The 21022-nt window shown below is 50.4% G+C and overlaps 1 protein-coding gene across 1 annotated transcript in view; it reads right to left on the bottom strand.

The window, feature by feature from the left end:
• The window catches only part of FER1L6 (fer-1 like family member 6), a 99020-nt gene that overhangs the window by 31374 nt on the left and 46624 nt on the right, over positions 1-21022 (bottom strand). Inside the window, exons 19-26 of the mRNA XM_028533829.2 lie at positions 19926-20050; positions 14500-14634; positions 11471-11620; positions 4879-4989; positions 4464-4625; positions 3133-3313; positions 1950-2167; positions 345-467 (exon numbers count right to left, since the gene is read on the bottom strand). Of these exons, the coding sequence (XP_028389630.1) occupies positions 345-467; positions 1950-2167; positions 3133-3313; positions 4464-4625; positions 4879-4989; positions 11471-11620; positions 14500-14634; positions 19926-20050 (1205 nt within the window). The remainder of the gene's footprint in view (positions 1-344; positions 468-1949; positions 2168-3132; positions 3314-4463; positions 4626-4878; positions 4990-11470; positions 11621-14499; positions 14635-19925; positions 20051-21022) is intronic.

The following is a 21022-nucleotide window of genomic DNA, read 5'->3' as shown; positions in this document are numbered from 1 at the left end:
CCTGGGGCCATCTGAGCTGGGTATCTCCAGGTGGACCTGAAGCCCCCATCACTGATGCCCACCTGTGCAGAGACCCCATTTCTCCTAGCTGGACCTCCCTGAGTCTGATGCTGGGCAGGTTCCCCAGGTGACATACTGAACTGAACGCCCTTCCAGTGTTTACAACAGAGCCGGCGTCTCTAACCAGAGGGTGGGGATGCAGCAAGTTTGAACCCTTCTACAGTCAACAAGAGTCCCACCTGAGTAGAGCCTACCTATAGTGGAATTTAAAAGAGGGGAAGGGGGGTCATAGAGACGACTTTCTTATCAAGCCCCTTGACTGTGATGGCCAAGGGAGTGTCTACCTTCTGTGCTTTCTTCAGGGAAGCATAGTATTTGGACCACCAGTCGATGACGTTCTCAGCAGATTCATCCGCTATGGTCCTCTTTCTCCTTTTGCTAGACCTCCGGCAAGATTTCCTGGCATCCTGGCAAAAGACGAGGGTGGACTGTTAGTGAGACCCCATGGATGTGTGTGGATCGGCTGGCGGTTGACTGGTTTCCTGAAAACAGAACACACAGGTGCAGCCTGGGAGGCAGATGGAAACGCTGGCAGGTTGTTGCGGGTGTAGCTCCCTGTACCACTTCAACGCATGAAAGTTTAATAATCAGTTCGTTCATTTGTTTATTCGGCAAATATTTGTTGAACAGATGTAAGATACTGTGCTTGACTTTGGGGATGTAACGGGAATTAGACATAATCCCCACATTTGGGAGGCTTAGAATTCAGGAGGGGAGACAGGCTTATGATACTGTAGTAGTAGACGGGGCATTTGCTTCAGACAGGCCTGCGTTGTAAGTCATTAAGCAATCAGTATAAATTTGGGACAATAGTTCTTGCTTACTTCACTGTTGTGAGGATTAAGTGACATAATGTAGACAATCCTCCTTTAGCATCATTTCTGATTCGAATGGGTGCAAAAAAATGATACCTACGACCTAAGTGAAGGGAGTAGGAGAGACAGTGACGTGTTCGGCAGAAAGGCCATTATTCGTTGGAGAAGACAGTTTTCCTCTTGGCAGAGACTATCCATGCAAGACACACCCTGTACCCAGTATCCGTTAACTCCCTCAGACGAATCGGGGGCCCCACTTATGAAGGTGCCGGGCATTCTATCAAATGCAGGGAATACAGAGATGCTTAAAAAACTATGACTTAATGTGGCCCATGTTTTATGGTAGCAACAAGCACTTAAATGAAGAATTCTAACCTAAAATGGCCAGTGTCGTGCTGGTGGGAGGGAGAGGACCCCTCGAGGGGCACATGAAGTCTGGATGAGGTGTGAGCAGCCAGAGCAAACATCCATTCATCTTTGTTACTCTGCTTTGTATTTCAGCCTTTGCCATTTGCTGGGCAAACGATCTCTTAGGACTCTCTTAAAACTGCCTTCTCCTTTAAGTAAGTTGATGCACCAGAATAGGGTACTTAAACTTATGACACAGGAAGATCAATCACATCCTTGGCTTATGGTTTTCTGAATACTTGCCCATCTCCCCTCCCAGCATCTCAGCCGACTGGGGAGAAGTCTCACTCCTCTTCGGAATCCAGAAAACACATCTTTTTGTCCCATATAACCTTGAACAGAGTAGGTTCTAAATATCAGTGAATCAGGCCTAGGCGTGGGAACCATTGTCTTTCCAAGCTAATACATTGAGAAAAGTTCCTGTTCAGTTAGATATTACTGTCCGGTTTGACCAGCACTTTTAAGTTCTTATACATTGCCTTGTCTGATTCCATCAACCATGCTGCAAAGGGGGCATCAACATCCCCATTTTACAGGTGAGGAAACCGATACTTAGAAGGGTGAAGTGGCTTGCCCATGTTTGCACAGCTGGTAGGTGGGAGGATTAGAGCCTCTAGCACAAACTCTAACGAGCCCTGTAAGCATGAAGAGGGGTTATATTCTGACCTTAGCTCTCCCATCCTTTGGCGGCTCCTGGGCTGTGGGTGTGTGTTCCGGCTCCAGCATAGGGGACGAGTCAGGGACGTCCACCAGGCCAGCCAGCTGAACCTGGGCAGGGTCCGGCACCGCTGTGGCCGGTGGCTCTACATCCACATAAATGTGATCTGTTGGGGGCTCCTGGGAGGAGCTGAGGGGCCCAGAGGGCTCAGTGGCCAGCAGCAAGTCTAAAATAAGCAAAATGAAGGCACAGCTGGTCAGGCAACTGGGCTCCAGTACAGGGAGGTTATTCCAGGGACCCAAGACTGGGGATCAGACAGTCCCAGATGCAAATATGACAAGTTCCCAGTATCGTTGAACCTCATTTTCCTTCTTTATAAAATGACAGTGAAAATACCCAGGTCACTGTGGTCATAAATGAGATCAGGATGTAAGGCATTAGCTGCTTAATTGGTAATCAATACATGGTTGTACTCATTATTGATCCTCAGAGTAATTTGAATGACTGGAGGCCATTTACCCTAGCATTGTTTGTGGAAGTGGGGAGTTGAAGGCAGCCTAGGGGTCTAATTCGAGGGAAAAGGAAGAGCCAAGTGGAGCAGGAGCAGCTGGCAGTGGTAACGAGCTAATATACACGGAGCAACGCGGACAGATGTTAAAACACGGCTTTGATGAAAAGAGGAGGAAGCCCAATGAAGGTTATACAGCACCATGTCCTATGTGCAAATTACGTGGATTTACACTGCACAAGAACTGGTGGTATGGTACCTACAGTGGGGAGGGGACTGGGCGTGGGGACAGGGAATAAAGCATGGGGGGGGGAGGGGATATAGTGAGGAGCTCTGAACTGACCCATGATAATAGTACAGCATCAACTGAGAAGTGCAATGAACTCAGCTCGGTGCACCCGGGAGGGAAGGTGGACCAAAGGAAAGTAGCGTCAAGCCAAGAAGAATGTCAGGGAGTGGAGGGAGGAGGGAGCACGAGTAAGAGTCAAGGAAGACTTCTCAGAGGAGTTGACTCTGATGTCATTCTTAAAGTAAGAACCTGACAACTAAAGAAGTAGCGGTGGGACTGAAGGAGTGAATTCTTCAGAAAAATCCAGTCGATGGGGGGTGGGTGCCCCTTTGTGCGGGTCCCCCAGAAGACGGCTTTGCTGTCTGCAGCCCCGGAGCCCGGAGGAGCGTCCTACCTTGCCCAGCTTGGGTTCCATCCACCTGTGAGGGGAGGGCGAGGCGCTCCCTGGATTTACACAAGAACTGCTTCAAGCAGTTGATGGTGTAGGTGCCCACCAGGGTGCTCCTCCCGAAAGCTCTCCAGTCCACCACGCAGATGCTCAGGGGCGGGTGCAGCAGCTCATTCTCAGGCAGCTCCTGGGGGTGGGGAGGAGAGGCCAGAATGCAGTGGGGGCTTGGCCTGGGTCTAGCCTGGCTGCCAGCGCCCTGCCGACCTATCTGGAGGAAGGACCAAAGTCAGCTGGACACGCCTCCTCCCACTGTCCCTGCCTTCTCACTCTGTTCCAGGCCCCCCCTGCAGCCTGCCAGAAGTCTGGAGCATCGCCTTCCCAAGCCAAGGAGAAATCACCCAAAATGTGAAGAGTGGCACGAACAGTGCATCCTAGCTTTGTGCTGCAGAAGTCACACACTTCCAAATGGCAGCTGCTGTTCATCACCTTATTTTGTCGTCACTCACCAGGAGAAAGAACTCTCACCTCAAACAGGTGTTTACCCGGGACCAGGATATAACAGGGAGCCATTTAAAATGGAGCTGAGGGTGAGGGGCCAGTGCCCTGCCCACTCGTTTCCCCGGGGGCCCCCGAAACTCAGCAAAGCTTGATGTGAAATGTTTGCACACACGAGGCACTTTCTTTAATTCCATCCTCTGCTGATGCAGCATATGCGTCTGTTGGCACGGGCCGTGTTGCACAAAGCAAACTCCACGTTTCGCTTCCAATCAGAGCACAAAAAAGGGTGTTGACATATTGAAACAAAAGCACAGAAGCCAAAAAAAATTGCTTTAGAAGCATAAATTCACGTGTAAACTACTGCCATTTTATGCACAAATAATTCTTTTAATCTAACCACTAAAATGAGTTTTGTGAGGGTACCCTCTAGACCCGTGGTTCTAACTTTAGAATGTTCTGAAGGGCTTGTTCAGCCAGAGCTGTCTTAACTGGGGACCAGCCCTCCACAGTTTGTGATTCAGAAGGTGTGGGGTAGGGCCTGGGAATGTGCATTTCTCAAAGGCCCCAGGTGATGCTGACGGTGATGAACTGGGGCTTCACTGGGAGCCACTGTTCACCTGACTTGGTTTACTGCGTGATCAAACCCGGACCCTTTCAAAACCAAACCAACTAGCAGCGAAAGTCTGTTTCATCTCAATCTGAACTTCTGGCTTTTCACTCAGTTAGACTGTTCTTCCTTGCAGCTAGCGGGTACCCTGGAACTCCAAAACACCTCCCCCAGCCAAGTGAATCTGTAGGAAGGAAGGGCATGGGCCGGTGGGAAAACGAGATGCCCGCACCACTTCGAAAGCGTCGGCCTGGATGCTGAAGTTTGGGTTGTTCTTGTAGCTCTGGATCACACAGGACTTGACTCCTCGTCCCGCACACTCGATGAGAACCTGCGGACGGTCCACCGAGAGCAGCTGCACCTTCTTCATCTCTCGGACGCCCCAGAAGAGAACCTAAGAGGAGAGGACCGGCAGAGCTGTCACTCAAAGCCCCGGGGAGGAGGAGCCAGCACGCAAGTCCGCGTGATGCCGGGGGAACAGCAGTATGTTCTTCCAGGAAAGGACTGTGCAGTCACTCAAGGGCCCTGTCGGGTCCACCGTGTCTCCACCCCACCCCACAATGCCCCTCAAACAATGTGAGACCGTATTGCAATGCACCACTGCCCTTTAGCCTTCGAAATCCACTGAACCCCTCCTGGCGCCGTACCTCCACTCGGTATTTACTCAGCACGGGCCGGATGCTGGCAGGGACCGGGTAGATCTGGGTGACATCCGGCGGGTCAATGGGAGGGAGCCCTTGCAGCCCAGACGAAGGGACCTGCCACAAAGAACAAGTGCGGGTTAGACCGCCCAGGGCAGGCAGGGAAGGCCAACAGCGCCACGCCTCCTCGAGCACTTTATCCGGAAAACAGTTGTTACCCACCCAGCCCCCCACCTATCGCTTCATTCCCTGTGTCTGTGAGCCTGCTTCTGTTTTGTTTGTTCATTTATCTTGTTTTTAAAGACTCCATTTACAAGTGAAATCACATGGTGTTTTTCTTGCTCTGAAGGGATTAAGAAGTACAAAGTGGTGGTTTTAAGAACAGCCTCAGGGATGTCAAGTACGGCACAGGGAATATAGTTAATAATATTGCAGTAACTATGTATGGTTGCCAGGTGGGTACTAGACTTATTGGGGGGACCACGTCCTAACTTATATAAACGTCTAATCACTATGTTGTATACCTGAAATGAATGCAATACTGCCATGGACTATAATTGAAAAGTAAAAAATGACCCACAACTAGAAAGAATGTATAAGCAGACAGATTTCATTTTAGTGGAAAGACAGTCTCATCATGGAAACACCCTAATTCCCGGCTGTAGTTCAAATACAGACAAGCGGGACAACGATCCAGGCAGTGGACGGTGCACGCTGGAACCAGGGGGTGTCCGTGGGGATGGGGGTGGCGAGAAGAACATGTGTGTCTTATGTGTAGCTGGGCTTCGTACTTGATGGGAAGTGGACAAGGGGGGGCAGAGAGGATGTTCCTGGGACTGTCCCACCCCAGGGAGACATGTGAATCCGAGTGGCTTTATTTTCCCCCTCATTCACCTGTTATTGCCATCAGCCAAATTATGCAACTGATTAAAATCCTTTCCTCCACAAGAGAGTCATTATTTTAACAAAAGTAAGTTTCCAGCTTAAAATGAGACCAAGGTGATGCATTTTACCACGCTGAATTATTCATGAATTGACAAGTGCCTCCATTCACAAAAGCAACCCTCATTTAGTGAGCACTTAACGATGTGGCCACAGAGTTGATAGGTTAAGAGAGAGGGGAGGGAAAAACAAGACAGATCCTTACAACCTGATAAAACGCATCGGAACTCCAGCCGGGGACCAGGGAGGCGGCTCTGACCAGCAGCTGGCCCTCTGAGACTTAACTACTCTGCACTTTGCACTGCTACGAGAGATTCCTGCCTAATCAAATAGAAACCACATCTTAATCAGTGCAACAGAAAATGAAGCCTTTTGAAGGCAGACCTCCAAGGATGAAAAGATGCCATTTCCTGTGCATTTAAAGTTACCCAAGGTGTGGGAGAACAATCACGCTTTATTAAGCTCTCACACGCATGACTCAGAAAGTCTACTGAGGAAAGGGTCTCTCTTAACCGTGCAGGCCACCCCACACTGCTTTCAAGACCTGCCTCAACCTGTCTGTCTTTCAGGAACCTGTCCCTGATTTGATCCCGGCCAGTGTCCTTGGCACATAGTGTGTCCTCTCTAGAAGCTTAGCCCAGAAATCCATACTGAGCCTGGACACCAGGCTCTGCTGTGTGACCCTGCATGAGTCCCTTTCCCTCTCTGGGCCCCAGATGCTGCACCAGATGATCCCTCAAGCCCCTTGGCACGTATTAAGCATGGCTTTGGAGAAGGAGGTTCTTCGCCCCGCTGACTTTGCTAAGAGGAAGTGTTTGTTTACTTCGGTCTCCAAGCTCCTCCAGCGATGTTCACATCCTGCAGTCCCTCGATAAATGCTTATTGGCTGACTGACAGGTTCGCTCCATATGTCCGCAAAAGCCTAATTGCTGCTCATCAAAACCTGCACAGCCCAAACACAGTGCTGTTTCTTTTTCACAGACGTAGTCTAGTTGGCAGCGGCAGATGTGGTCAATTTAATTATAAGAAACCTCGGAAAAGGCAGGCAGCAAGCAGACACCGTGAATGCCAAACGGGCCCATGCCAGTGAAGCTGCAGAACGAGCCAGACCAGATAGAGGAGCTGAGGGATGAGGAGGGGGCACGGCCCGCGCTGCCTGGCGGTGAAGAGGTGAGCGAGGCACAGAACCCCTGGGATGGAGGCACAGGGAGGTGCCTGCCACATGTTGGTCTGCCCATCCTGGCGCTGCTGGAATGCCAGCCTGGGGAACACCCTGACGAAGCTTTGGTTTGTGAGGGCCTCAGAGATGCCCAGAGTGTCCCGCACAAGCCTCAGAGGAGTTCACCACGTGGTGGAGATTCAGTGACTTTGCCCCCGTCTAAGACGAAAGGGTTTCACAGGGAAATGAGTCAGCTGCTGGCATGCGAAACTACGTGATGTGTAAGTTACTCAGTGCACGGGGCCTGGGGAAGACAAGCAATTGTTACGAAGGCAGAATGTTAAGACTCAGGGTGCGCAGGATAAACTGCCCCAGAAGCCAGGTTGCTCTAGTATCCCAGGAAAGACAAAATATCAGGGCCTCAACGGAGGTCCAGCTGCACGGCCAGAATAGGACCTAGGGAACAAAATTTAAGGAGCTGCCACTCTCAGGGTCATGCATGACAAGCCTGCACACAACTGACCTCACCATGCACAGAATTAAATAGAAATCAGGCAATGCTGATTTCTGTGCTGTCAGATGGAAGAAAACACTTAATTTGACAGAGGTGAGGGTGGGGAGAGCTTCCTGGAGGAGGCATCTCTAGTTCTGAACATTGAAGATGATGTTTTTCCTAAGCAGGTAAATGGAATGCAGAGGTTGAGGCGGGCAGCATGGGGAGACATTCCCGAGTGGGGTAACAGCCTGACTGAAGGCACAGGAGCACATCTGGGTGGTGAGGTCCGGGGACTTGGAGCAGCCGGCAGAAAGAGGCCGTCGTGCGCATGGAGCAGCAGGATAAAATGGGAGCGGAAAAAGCAGCTTGAAGACAGATTTTGGGAGAGTTTAAAGGCCAACCTATGGAAATTTGGCATTCTCCTATGGGCCAGATCTCTCCTTTCATGAGTTATAAAGAATTATGCAAAAATAAAAATAAATAAACCCACAAAGTTTCATGGTCAAAAACCTTTGGAAAAGGTTAGATCTTCTCAGAGTCTTCACTGTGGTGATGGGCATTTCCAGGCCCCAGGGGGGATACACTATGAAGCAGTTCCCGAGTTTCCTTTTCGCTTATTTGGAGGGACTGTGTTTGGTGTTACTAACAGCAGACTTTGGGGAACGTTTTGGAGATAATAAGAAGCAGGGAGCCATGGATGATTTTGGAAGGAGAGAGCGGTGTGGTGCAACTTGTGCTCTGGGAGGGGCATGGAGGGTGCAGCGAACAAGAAAAGGGCAGGGAGGAGGCCAATGCAACAATCCCGAGCAGAAGCGGAGTCGTGAGGACAGGAAGGATGGGAGCTGTCTCAGCACCGGCTGGGCCTGGCTGTGGATAGAGACACAGAGCGAAGCATTAAAGCTGAGTCTGAGCTTTCACGGCAGAGATTCTGGAAGAACAGCGGGGTCTGAGCCAGGACTGGGACGACAGGGTGGGGAGGAGGCAGCCCGCTTGGGCAGGGAAGGGAAGCAGACATGCCAAATGCAGTCTGGGGCACTGAGAAAGCAACGTTCTGAATCCTTCCTCCGAGACAGGGCATTGTCTCGGGACAGGAGGTGCAGAGGCTGGGGGGGCCACCCACAGATGAACAGGGAGAGCAGCTGGGGACCAGTGAAGGCATTTTCCAGCGCCCGTCTCTCAGCATGTACGAGACCCACATGCTCGGGCAGCTGTGCTGATGATTAAATTACGCTGTGAACCAGTAATGAAATGAGAAGTCCTAATGGAACCCTAATGAATTTTATCTCTTAGGTGGCTTGCCTCTGACAACGCTTTCCCTATTAGCTCAGCTGTCAGGAAGCCCAGCGTGGAGGGAGTGAGCAGGGAGGAGAGACCGACGGAGGGGTGGAGAGAGGGAGCAGCAGGCCCAGCCCCTCGCCGACAGGTTAGGGGGCTCACACTCACAGCACCTCAGGAAGCCTCGTGTAATGACAAGAGTGGCGGCCCGAATCCAATTCCGTTAACCTCGAGCCTCAGCTTTTCAGCTTCCTTTTCTTAAAAATTAAATTTATACACAAGATATAATTTGACACAAGTACTCTATGGCATGCTTCCCACCCGAAGTCTAGTTTCCTTCTTTTTTATAGAACTACCATATGGTCTGGCAATCCCTCTTTTGGGTATTTCCCTAAAAATATAAAAACACTTATTTGTAAAGATGTACATCCCCCTATGTTCACTGCAGCTTTCTTCACAATAGCCAAGGCATGAAAACCAGCCAGGTGTCCTGGACAGGTGATTGGATAAAGAAGAGGTGGTACATCTATCCAATGGAACACCCCTCAGCCATAAACACATGGAACATTGCCACCTGCAACAACATGGATGGAGCTTGAGAGTGTCATCCTGAGTGAAGCAAGTCAGAGGGAAGAGGACAGAAACTGAACGATTTCATTCATGGGTGGAATATAAAACAAAAAGGAACAAACCAACAAAACGAGCCTCAGCTTTCTGACATGTAAAGTGGGAACCCTGGCAAGATTTAGCTTCCCACGCCAGCCACCCCTCTACTGCTTTTACCGCCTGTACTATCGCCCAGTAAACGTTGTCATTAGGTACAGTTTTGTTTGAAAGAATGAAACTTTCACATTGCTAAGGAAAACAAGGACCATGTGCCGTACATGGAAAGTAACTTTAAAAATGAAAATAAAACATGTTTTTGGAATATGTAATGTAAAGCATTTCTTAAACTTCCTTTTCACTGTATTTTTTAAAGATTTTATTTATTGAGCCCTGGCTGGCATAGCTCAATGGATTGAGTGCAGGCTGTGAGCCAAAGAGTCCCAGGGTCGATTCCCAGTCAGGGCACATGCCTGGGTTGCGGGCCAGGTCCCCAGTGGGGGCCACACAAGAGGTAACCACACACTGATGTTTCCCTCTCTCTCTTTCTCCCTCCCTTCCCCTGTTTAAAAGTGAATAAATAAAATCTTTTAAAAATTGTTTATTGATTGATTTGAGAGAGAGAGGGGAAGTGAGACAGAGAAAAACACTGATTTGTTCTTGCACTTATTTATGCATTTGTTGGTTGATTCTTGTATGTGCCCTGACTAGGGATCACACTGGCAACCTTGGTGTATCAGGATGATGCTCTGACCAACTGAGCTCCACAGCCAGGGCTCTTTTCACTATATTTTGCTTTAATGTCCCATATCATAGTGGTATTACTGCTAATAAAACAGGCAGTATTTACTGAGTCCTCATTTCATGTCGGGGACTTTAGGGGGACTCCCACGCCCACCTTGCAGGTGACACGCAGAGAGGCTGAGGAGCTCACCCAAGGTCGCACTCTAAGCAGTGATGGGAGTGGGCTCTGTACCCCGGCATCCCTCCCACCGCCTTCACTCTCACCTGTGCTCTGAGTGTTAGGAACGCTTGTCTTCTAGTTTCTCTACTCAGGGAGAAGTTTTTAGATATTGAAATTTCTGAAGAACCGGATTCCCCGTAGAGGGATTGGTCTCACCCATAGGTGAAGTGCCACCTGCCCTCAGAGAGTGGCATCGTCGGGGGGGAGCTCTCTCTGATAGAGGCCCACCCAGTCACTGGTCCTCGAGGTCCTCTCTGTGTCCCATTGGGTCCTCCGCTGGACAGCCAGACTCGAGAGTCTCAGCTTCCCTGCCCGAGTTTCCTGCCCTTGTTTTCTGAAAAAGTCTTTTAAGACATGTGCTGCCCTGGCTGGCATAGCTCAGTGGATTGAGCTCGGGCTGTGAACCAAAGTATCACAGGTTCAATTCCCAGTCAGGGCACATGCCTAGGTTGCAGGCCATGACCCCCAGCAACCGCACATTGATGTTTCTCTCTCTTTCTCTCTCCCTTCTCTCTCTAGAAATAAATAAATAAAATATTTTTAAAAAATTAAAAAAAAAGACACATGCTTACAAATTACCCTACCTCCAATGGGACAGATTAAGAGCTCTTTGTCTTTGGGACACTGTGGAACAGTGTAGGGAGCAAAAATCTTTAAAGGTCTAAGTTCAGCTCTCAGCCCAGTCACCAGCTAGCCGCATGATCAGGCAGGCCAGTCAATTGCATTGATCCTCAGTTTACCATCTGTAGAATGGGAATCATGACACCCGTCTTGATAGGGCTGAGGGAGGTCTAGTGTGATGAGAGGTACACAAGGCAGCAAACACAACGCCAGGCACAAGATAAGTCCCACAAATCTTTGCTCCCTTCCTCTTTGCTGTCCTCTCTTGGTCTGTAGGAAGCTCAAGGACTTGCACGAGCATTGTTGGCTAAACCCATGAGGGTATTTCATCCTGGGATTCTAACTTGTATCGCGGGGGTTGTAGGAATAGCCTGTGTTCCTAAGTGGCACCTCCCGGATCCCCAGAAGGAGGCCCAGGACAGCAGGGAGGGGCCGGGCACAGTCTCTCACGGGAGTGCACCTCCCGCGAGGCTGCGTCTCTGGCCAGGTAGACCAGACAGACGATGACCGGCACAGCTGTCACTTCTGCTTCACTCACCTGTAACAGCTCAAACACGGCAAGGAGGTCCCCTCCAGAGAGGTTCCCACAAAAGATGGGGTGATAGCTCAGCCTGGGCGCCTCATAGTCCTGGTCCGCCAGCTTCACCACAGGAGCAGCCACGGTGGCGCCCAAGTACTCTGGCTTTCCCTGCGGCAGAAACAAAAGGAATTTCTGACCCCGATGGCCACCTACCTGGTTCTGGCCTGCACCAGGACCATTCTGTAAACAACCTTCACAGGACTGTCAGCCTTGGTGACTCCCTCTTGCTACTGTCCTCTCATCCCTTTCCACGGCGTGGGCTCCCAGGGGACTCTGGGGACTTCCGGGCCCAAGACTATCTTAGGGATTATCTCTCTCCTCAGCATATAGAGCTCAGTGGATTCAAGTTAAAATAATCATCTAGGGTAGACCTGAAGGGGAAGAGAAGAAATGAGGTGGCAACAAACATTCCGAAAGCTCTCCACGGCAGGAAACTGTTGAGGCCGGAACGTGAGCTTTGGAGTTGGCCACCCTATGGCCTTGGGCACTACTCAACCTTTTTGGGGTCTTATAGCTTCAAAGGGGTTAAAACCACTGCCGATGAAGAAGGCCGTGGGGGTTGATAGAGTGATGCGTGTGCTTTGCTCGGTGACTGGTACACAATGAGTGCTCGACACACAGTAAGAGGATGATGATCATGATGATGATGGTGACGGTGATAAAGGTCAGTATGTTTAAGTGACAGGACAATTCTACCCTATCTTTCTGGGTAGTAAGGGCGGGTGTTAAAATATTTTGTATGTATAAATGGAGGTGGTCCCTAAGTTTAAGAACTATTCGATGGCATCACCTTCCGCCTCTTCCCCACACCTGCTCCCAGGAGCATGGCTCCATGGGCCCCAGGAGCAGCACACAGCTAGGGCATGGGGCTGCTTTACTGGCTGTTATCCCAGAAACCCCTAGAATGTAAGCTCCATACAGACAGTGTTGCCTGTTTTATTCTCTGCTGTGTCCCCTGGCACAGGGCAGGTACTCATTACATACTTATTGAGTGAGAGCTGCTGAATTAGTGACGTCTGAAGGCCAAGGACAGCACCCACCCTCCCTTCTGGCTGAGGCTGGGCTGCAGCAGTCGCTTGGCTTCGTTGCCTTTGGACTCATGGACCAGCACTTGCACTCCTGGCTGCAGCAGGAAGCTTGGGTGAGCTGGAAATGAGGTTTGGTGTGGTCAACCTCAGAAACAAAGCTGCCTGCTGGCATCCCCCAGTAGGGTCAGGCCCGTTCCCAGCCTGGGTAAAGGCAGGGATGTGCCGTGGACTCATTTTGTCTGTGATCTAGCTGGGAATAATTAAAATTAGTCCTGGAGACAAAAGAGTCCATATAAACCCAAAAAAGAAATTCGCCCAAAATAAACTCATTTCCTACGCAGCCAGCAGACCCTAATGAGGAATGCGGGCGCAAGGCACTGTGTAAGGAGAGAAAGCTCCGGACTGGAACCACGTGTCTGGCAGAGTCAGAACCTCAGGATCTGACTGTCACCGCAGGGCTGTGGGCTCAGCATAGCTGCAGTTCATATGTGTCTCTTCAGGAAGAAAGTACAAAGCCTTCATAATTTTCTCTCGCTCCTTCATTTCCTCTTCTGTTAGATGTGAGGATGTGAGCTTGTTTTTCTGGGAAGGTTTTGGCGTGGGGTGGGACCTGCGGTCCGGGCATGGAGACCTAGCAGGGGTCCGAAAGGCAAAGGACAAGCAAGGGAAATGCATGGAGCCGGTTAGTTTAGGAGGAGCTTTCAAAGATGTTTGATTGTTGTTATGGTTTTCAAATAAAAAATACTCAGTATTAGAGCCATGTTGCTAGGAACAAAATGGAAAAGGTGCTTATGTTATGGCTGTTTCGACAGAAAACCTATACTTCATGCCCAAGAGGAGAACTCACATTCCGTAAATACATACATCTGGCTCCAGCTTACAACTGGCGGAATGGCACCCGGAGGGGGCGGGGGGGGGGACACAGAGAAAGAGGCAGAGATGGAGGAGAATGACATGTGTCTCTAAAGGGATACAGCCACACCAGCCACACCCACGTGTGCAGCAAAGAGTGGACACCAGAGGCTCTGCCTCCAGCTGGCTGTGACCTTGAACAAGGCATTTGACCTTTCTGGGTCTCTATTTCCCTCTCTAGGAAACAAGAGGGAGATTTGTGCTCTCCAAGGCACCTACTCACCTCCTACAATTTTCCCCACCCTAACTTCCACCTGACCTTGGGTGGGGTCAGAGCTGCCCGGATGCTCTGGGGGGAGCAGAGGAGGGAGCTGAGGGCAGGCTTTTTGGAAAACTGTTGCACTGAATACACTCGTGCTCCTGCAACTTCCCGAGGGGGTAGATAGAGACATCGGAGAAAATAACTAAACTTTTGCTTTTCATTTCAGACTTCCTAATGTAAAAAGAGATTTGATTTGTAATTAGCACAAAATAAATCTCAGTAAGCTTCTTAATCTATTTAACATTTCAGAACACAGATTTCTTTGGAGAGAAAGAGGTTTAGTTCACATCACAACAGAAATGGGATAGAGAAGAAAGCGTTTCAGGATTCAGAAGCAACAACCCAGAAAAAAACAACCCAGTTACAAAGGCTGGATCGGTGACAATGGCCTTCCATTGCCACTCAGCCAAGGCAAAATCAGTAAACACCTCCAGTTCTCAAAAGGCATGGGCACTTTCACTAAGCAGAAGTAGGACAGGGAAGTGGCTGGGGGCTGGGCACAAGCGGGGGATGCTTTATAAAGTACCTGTTCCTGAAGCCGGGTATGTCAGCTGGAGTTCTGTGACCCAGATCCCATTTTAACTGCAGTCTAAATGGAAGCCTAGGTGAAAAGCCCTTTAGTGAATGCAGCAAACGGTCATTGCCCATTTCCCTGGTTCCGTAATGCATCGTTTCTCCCCAGGCCAGGTAGGCCACCAAGCACATCCAGATCCTGAGCATTAACAGGCTGTGTCAACGAAGTAAGTTAGTGCGAGGCACAGGCAGCATTGTCCCGGGACACTTACCACCGCGTCACTGTCATACAGCTCCACCACCACCAGAGGCGGGGCCTCCGCCAGCTCCTTATGGTTTCCGTGCAGCACCAGGTCATTGAACAGCAGCATCTGGTTCCAGGTCGGGGAGAGAGTCTGGGAAATGATCTGGAAGGTGGGGCCGAAAGAAAAGCAACAGATCCTTCAACTGGGGTGCAGGGCTTCTGAGGTATGTTCAGCAGTTACTTTGGAAGGGCAAAGAGAACACTTTCTAGTCGTCGCTGCTCACTCGTTCAACATTCGAGGGGCAATGTAAACCGGTGCCCTACTACGTACTGGATACTAGGGGATGAGAACCTTCCCTGCCCTGCAGGCACTTATCCCGAAAGAACCCCTCCAGTGTTCAATACCCTGTGTGCTGCATACATCATTTCAACTCAGTCCTCACGCTAGTGCTGTGATGATCAGACCAGCTACCCTTTACTGAGCACTTACTACGTGCCGGCTGCTGCACTCTACATGCATTGTTGTGTGCAAACTGCACAATTCTGGGAGGTGCGTATAGCTGTCTAGTCAGTTCTACACCAGGAAACAGAGGCTCACTTGTCCAGAGCCAGCAAGTGGCAGCACTGAGATTCAACCAGGATGTCTGGTACCAAAGCCCCAGGCTGCTAACTCGTTCATCTCACCAAGTAGATGCTAATGTTATCTCTATTTTATGGAGGGGCAAACCGAGGGTGGGGGATATCTGGTGATTCTCCACTTGTGAGCAAATACAATTTGTCATCGAATACTCTAAAGTGGGATTTAAGTCTAATATCCCTTTTACAGAATTCTATTGTAGTGTGGATATTTATTTGACTGCATTGAAGAAACCAGCATCTTCAAAATAATCCTTACCATTTTGCATGGCATCATTCTTTCGGCCTTAGCAAACTGTGGTCTTGGTAGTTGGCTGTACCCATTACTCAGATGGAGAAACCAAAGGACAAAGAAGGACCACAGCCTGCATAGTTGGTACAGAACCATGAGCAGCTCGCCTGGAAGTGGCTCATAGCCCCCCTGCCAGGCCCTTCAGGTGGTACCTTCAGAAGGGAGGTTATAGCCAGGTTTGCATCCTCTGCTCTGTTTAATTGGGTGTTTGGGAGCACATGAGTTTCAGAGAGCTGAGGGCAGTTTGCAGGTGGTTTGCAGAATGGCTGGATTCTGCACCTGGACGGAAACTGCCCCCTATTGTGCAAGGCCGCTCCTGGGAAGAGGCCACAGACTTATCTTCCCCTTCTCCAAGCTGCACGGGCAAATGGGTGATTTCACAGTGAACCCGGCAGAGAGACTGCGGGGTCCTGGGGACATTTCCATGCCGCCTCTGCACCGCACCTTTCCTTCTCACCGTTCACTCCGGGAGGGATCAGAGAGAGAGATCGGGCCTGGATTAACTGCCCCGGTTCCAAAGCCCAAATAAAATGGTCACGTTAGAGTTCTACATCAAGTGCGCCTCTAGACACCGCATGAATCATTGGCACCTTGGTCACGAAGGGATTTTTCATTGCTCTCCTTTCTCTGAGTCATAAATACAGTGTGTACTTCACAGTTTCCTTCTTTTGTTGTTTTTCTGCTCATGGGATATTTTATGCCTCGAACACAGTAACATTTTTTGACATAACCTTTCAGAGAAAAACCTTAACTTGTTGGACAAAGCATTGTTTCAAGCAGCCTATGAGGAGTAGGCTCAAGCAGGAGTTAGGGAGTTGCAACACGAAGCTGGCTCATGTCAGTGACTAACATCACAAAGCACCACGTGGCTTCATGCTGCTTTTAAAAATAGAAATGTGATCTATTTTTCAACATTCACCCGTACGGTGTGATACCAAAGCAATGTATGATCCTTACAGTATCTTTCCTACAGAAATGTTTTGATATCTTCCTTGGCACTTTGGGCTATAAATGCCACTTGGTAAGACTCCAGAGGCCAGCATGCATGCATTCATTCATCCATTCAACACGCATTTATTCAGGACCTAGATGTACATGAATGAATGGGAGGGCACTGGCTCACCCTCAGAGTTCTTTGCGTGAGTGAAAGGACCACGGCTACCTTCAAGAGGTACCGTACACCTCACTCAAACAACAATACATTCTTCCACTTTACTGCCAAGGTGTCCACCAATAGCTTATTTCTTTGGGGCTTCCTTAAAGAGTTATTTATTGCGATCATGTTCCATGACATTATTTGGGAGATTATAGTCCCATTTAGCTAAAACTTTAAAAATGGACTGAGGGAACTTGGACAGAGCATGGCTTTAACCTCAGATGCCCCTGGAAGGGAACTCCAATTTCACGGGCGCCTTACATTCAACTTGGGCAGGTGACTCCGCCTCTCTCTTCCACGGTTTCCCTCATTTCAATGGGGTTAGCACCTGCCTCGCGGAGTTGTTATAACCATTGTTCGAGACAAAGCATATTAAGTACCTGGAATGCAGTAGGTGCTAAGTGTTTATGACCCACCCCACTCCACCCCACCCCACCAACACTTTTTATAAATGAGTAAACATTTGCTGAACACCTACTATGTGTCAGTCTTGGTTCACTAGGGTACTTGTTTCTGACAAAAGACCATCCACGTCCTCAGGACACAGCATCACTGGGGTTGTTTGAAATCTTAGGTTCCATGCTCTTCACGCTCTAAGATCCCCCCTCTGCTCCTCTAAGACTTCCTCTTAGCCACCAAGTCCCTGGCCCCTGCTTTCCCCAAAGCTTTCTTTTCTCTCCCTTTCCCTTTATCCTTCAGGCGCCACAGGATTTCTAAGTCCCACGTCCATCTCCAGTGACGTCTGGAATAACTGGGTTCCCTTCTAAACTATTTGGTACCCGCTAGTCATTCATAGAGGACTGGTTTGCAGGACCAGCCCTGTGGAGACTGTTTCCCTGAGCTCCACGTGGCCAGTTCAGGCGAGAGCTACCAGGTGAACCGATGGAGCTCAGGTATGACCACAGCATGACCCCGAGCTTAGCTTTCCCCATCGTAATGAGTAGGAGAGGGGCCATGCCACACACAGACCAGTCCCTCCAAGGTCGCACAACCCTGGAGCAGGAGAGGGAAACTGGAGCCCTTTCTTACCAAAATGGAAGCAGAAAGGTTAAGCAAAGTGACTTTGGAATTGGACCGACCTGGGTATCCCTCATGGCTCTACCACCTTCTACCTCTATGGTCTCCAAGCCTGACCCTCCTCGTCTGCATAATGGGGATGCTAACAACATCCTTCTTGGGGTTGCAATGAGGTGTAGCAAACAATGTGTGTAAAATGCTTGGGCATCATGCTTGGCACATAGGGAGCTTCTAGTCAATGGCAGCTGTTATTATTAACAAGAATTAGGTACTTAGTTCAAAGTATGGAAGCAAACTCAGTAGAGCTTGTTTTCCTTTTCAAATGAGTAGTTGAGAAACTAATGCCATTTATTCCTTTGAGAGATGGGTCTAAATCAAATGAAGATACTATGCGGAGATGCAGACTAGAACAGTGATCACACGACAGCCCAGGGAGCTCATTCAAACCCCTTGCTGCACCCGGGGCTCTGAGGTCCCCTCTGTGCACCTGGATTCCACAGCTGTGGCTGCCAGAGGAGGGCCCCAGAGGTCCACCCTTGCCTGGTGGGAAGCCTCAGTGACAATAATGACAAGCAGTCACATAGAAGCTGTGATAGGCAGAGCACTGTCCTGGATGTTTCACCCTGTGAGAGGATATCAGTGTCATCGTCCATCTGTTACAGATGAGGACATTGAGGACAGAGAGGGTTTTGCTTAAGATCACACAGCTGCCCTGGCTGGCATAGCTCAGTGGATGGAGCTCAGGCTGTGAACCAAAGTGTTGCAGGTTCGATTCCCAGTCAGGGCACATGCCTGGGTTGCAGGCCATGGCCCCCAGCAACCTCACATTGATGTTTCTCTCTCTCTTTCTCCCTCCCTTCCCTCTCTAAAAACAAATAAATAAAATCTTAAAAAAATAGGGAAACCTGAACAATTTAAAAAAAAAAGATCACACAGCCAATAACTGGAAGAGCTCAGATTTGAACCCAGGTAATGTGGTTCCAGAGTCTTGACTTTTAATCACTGCACTTGATGTGCTACTTCTGAAGACAGAAAGGAGAAAGTACTCTGCACTCTCCTGGGTCTCATGCTCATTCACTGGGAGCAGAGGCGCCTTCCTTCCATGGTCTCTCTCGGCTCCCCTTCCAGACAGAGCTAAGCCCTCTCTTCAGCGCCCCTTGCAGGCCCAGCACCATGGGGTCCATCCCAGTCTAGCTGACTCGCCTGTCCCGAGGCCTGCCTGTCTCATGCCCAGACCACACACCACTCAGGAGCAAGGGCGGGTCCCCTGGCTCCCCTGAGCCCAGCCTGGGGCCGGGCACAGAGCAGACACTGGCTGGAGCTGGTGAAGTACCCTCTGTGCTGGTTCAGTTATGATCTCAGTCTGCATGCCATAAATCAAAACTCGGTCTCACCCGTCACCCAGATGACGGGCCTCACTTTGGAAAGAAATGCCAGCCCTCTGACATCAACCGACATAATGGCCACCACTCATCCATCATTTATTCCCTTAACTTTTTTCTTCTTCACAGTAGCACTGTTTTAAGACGACAGACCAAGGTTTACTGAGTAAAGTACAGCTAGAAAGTAGAAGCGCTAAAATGAAACTTCTGCTCATCTCCTGTGTCCTCTGTCCTCCCCTCCGAGATGGGCAAACCCAACCCTCTATGGAGCTTCCCTCTCTCAGAACAGGGCACCCACAGAGAACCGAGTAAACCCTAGAGGACAGACCGAAGGAGAAAGCCTAGGGGACCTGCGGTGATTAGGAGCCCTTTTCTCATTCCGGCACTCAGGGTCCAGAGGGGGGGAAAGCCCAGAGGAAACTGGTCCACATCTGTCCCCAGCAGTCCTCACGGCATCCACCAGGAAGGAAGGCGTACTTGGCGGAAGAGAGAGACGCCGAATGGCAGGGATGTTGAGAGTAAGCAAAGTCTCCCAGCTGGCGAGCACGAGGCGGCTGTGCCAAGTCTAGGCTTCCCGGCGGCAAAGCTGGAAAACCTTCCCCGGCACCAGGACCCCTCAGAGGGACTGGACCACGGGCCTCCTGCGGGGTGTCTGGGTGCTGTTCTCCTGTGTGTTCACCCCCCACTCAACCTGACCTTGTGCCTGGCCCTTCAGCAGGGGGAGCTCTAGGAGCCAGGGTCTGCTTGTCCTGCCGCCCTTCCTTGGTCTGAGAAACTTGCTCCCTTCGCTTCAGGACCATGGATCGCGCTGGAACGGCAGACCCCATGTCCGTCCTTCCTTGCACACGAGGGTTTCAGTCTGAAACACCTACACACCCAGAGACACGGGAACTTGCAATGGGCCCAGGCCTTTTCTTCCCTGGGGCCTGCTGTGGGACGCAGGAAGGAAGCAGGAAGGCTTCCCTGGTTACCTTTGTGGTCTGGCAGTGGGAAAGGAACGTGACCTTGGCAAATGGGTCTGAAAGTCCGTTGCTGTCGGCCGCGATCAGGCCCCGGGCTTGGTACATGTGCGCTCTCAGCTGAAAGATGTGCCGGTCTGCGGACACACAGGGGAAAGCGCGGGCGTTAGTGGGCTTTGGGGAACAGCGGGTGCTCGTGGGTGTCCGTGTGTGAAGTGAGTCTGTGGGTTCATCCAGAGACGGGCAGAGGAGACCACAGCGCCCCCCAGCGCCGGAGGCCGAAATGGACACTGCGAAGAGGCCATGTTGACAGGCACGTGGGAGCCAGGCACTCTCCCTGGTGCTTTCACTGTGGGGGTTAATCTCCATAACAACCCCGTGAGATAAAGATAATGATCTCCAGTCGGTAGATGAGGGAAAAGGCTCACCAAAAGGCTAAAATACTGTTCCAAGTCTACAAAGCTAAAAAATGCCAGAGCCCGGATTTCATTTCTGTCAGATTCCGAAATCGCCTTCTCTTCCAAAAATACCACATTTTAATTCCTAGTAATTCCTCTGTTTGCACTGGTGTGTGTGTGTGTGTGTGTGTGTGTGTGTGTAAGAAAGGGACTTCTCCACAAATGGATTTGTCTCAATAAAGTCCTGAATCATCCATTCATCCCTTCTTCCATTCGGCCAGCCAAGGTCATTTTGAGCACCTACTGTGTGCCACGTGCAGGTCTGGTCTCTAAGGGCTCTGAGTCGTTAAGGCAGCCCCTGCCCTTGGGGAGCTCCAGGGAGAGGGCAGTAGATAACACAAAGGTCGCAGTCACAGTCACGGGAGGCCAGGGCTGAGCATCTGAGGGAGATACGCACGGACATGGGACCCTAGAGGCAGGGGCGAGCACGCCTGTGTGACGGGGTGGGGGGCAGAGAGAGGGCTGCGGGTGGCAGCGGACTGGGGTTCAGTGGGGAAGCCCAGGCGAGAGTGGAGAAGCTCCCGGCCAAGGCATTCTCTCAGACCGCCCCATGAAAACAGGCTGCAGGGGACCAGGGCACTGTGGGAAAGCTCTGTTCTCTCCTCCGAACTGTCAGTGTCTGGGACAGCAAATGTGTCCGGGTACCTTGGA

Source organism: Phyllostomus discolor, chromosome 7, assembly GCF_004126475.2.
Source record: "Phyllostomus discolor isolate MPI-MPIP mPhyDis1 chromosome 7, mPhyDis1.pri.v3, whole genome shotgun sequence".
In the NCBI taxonomy this organism is placed as follows: Eukaryota; Metazoa; Chordata; class Mammalia; order Chiroptera; family Phyllostomidae; genus Phyllostomus; species Phyllostomus discolor.
The sequence above is the reverse complement of the archived record's forward strand: the minus strand, read 5'-3'. Positions and strand labels throughout refer to the sequence as shown.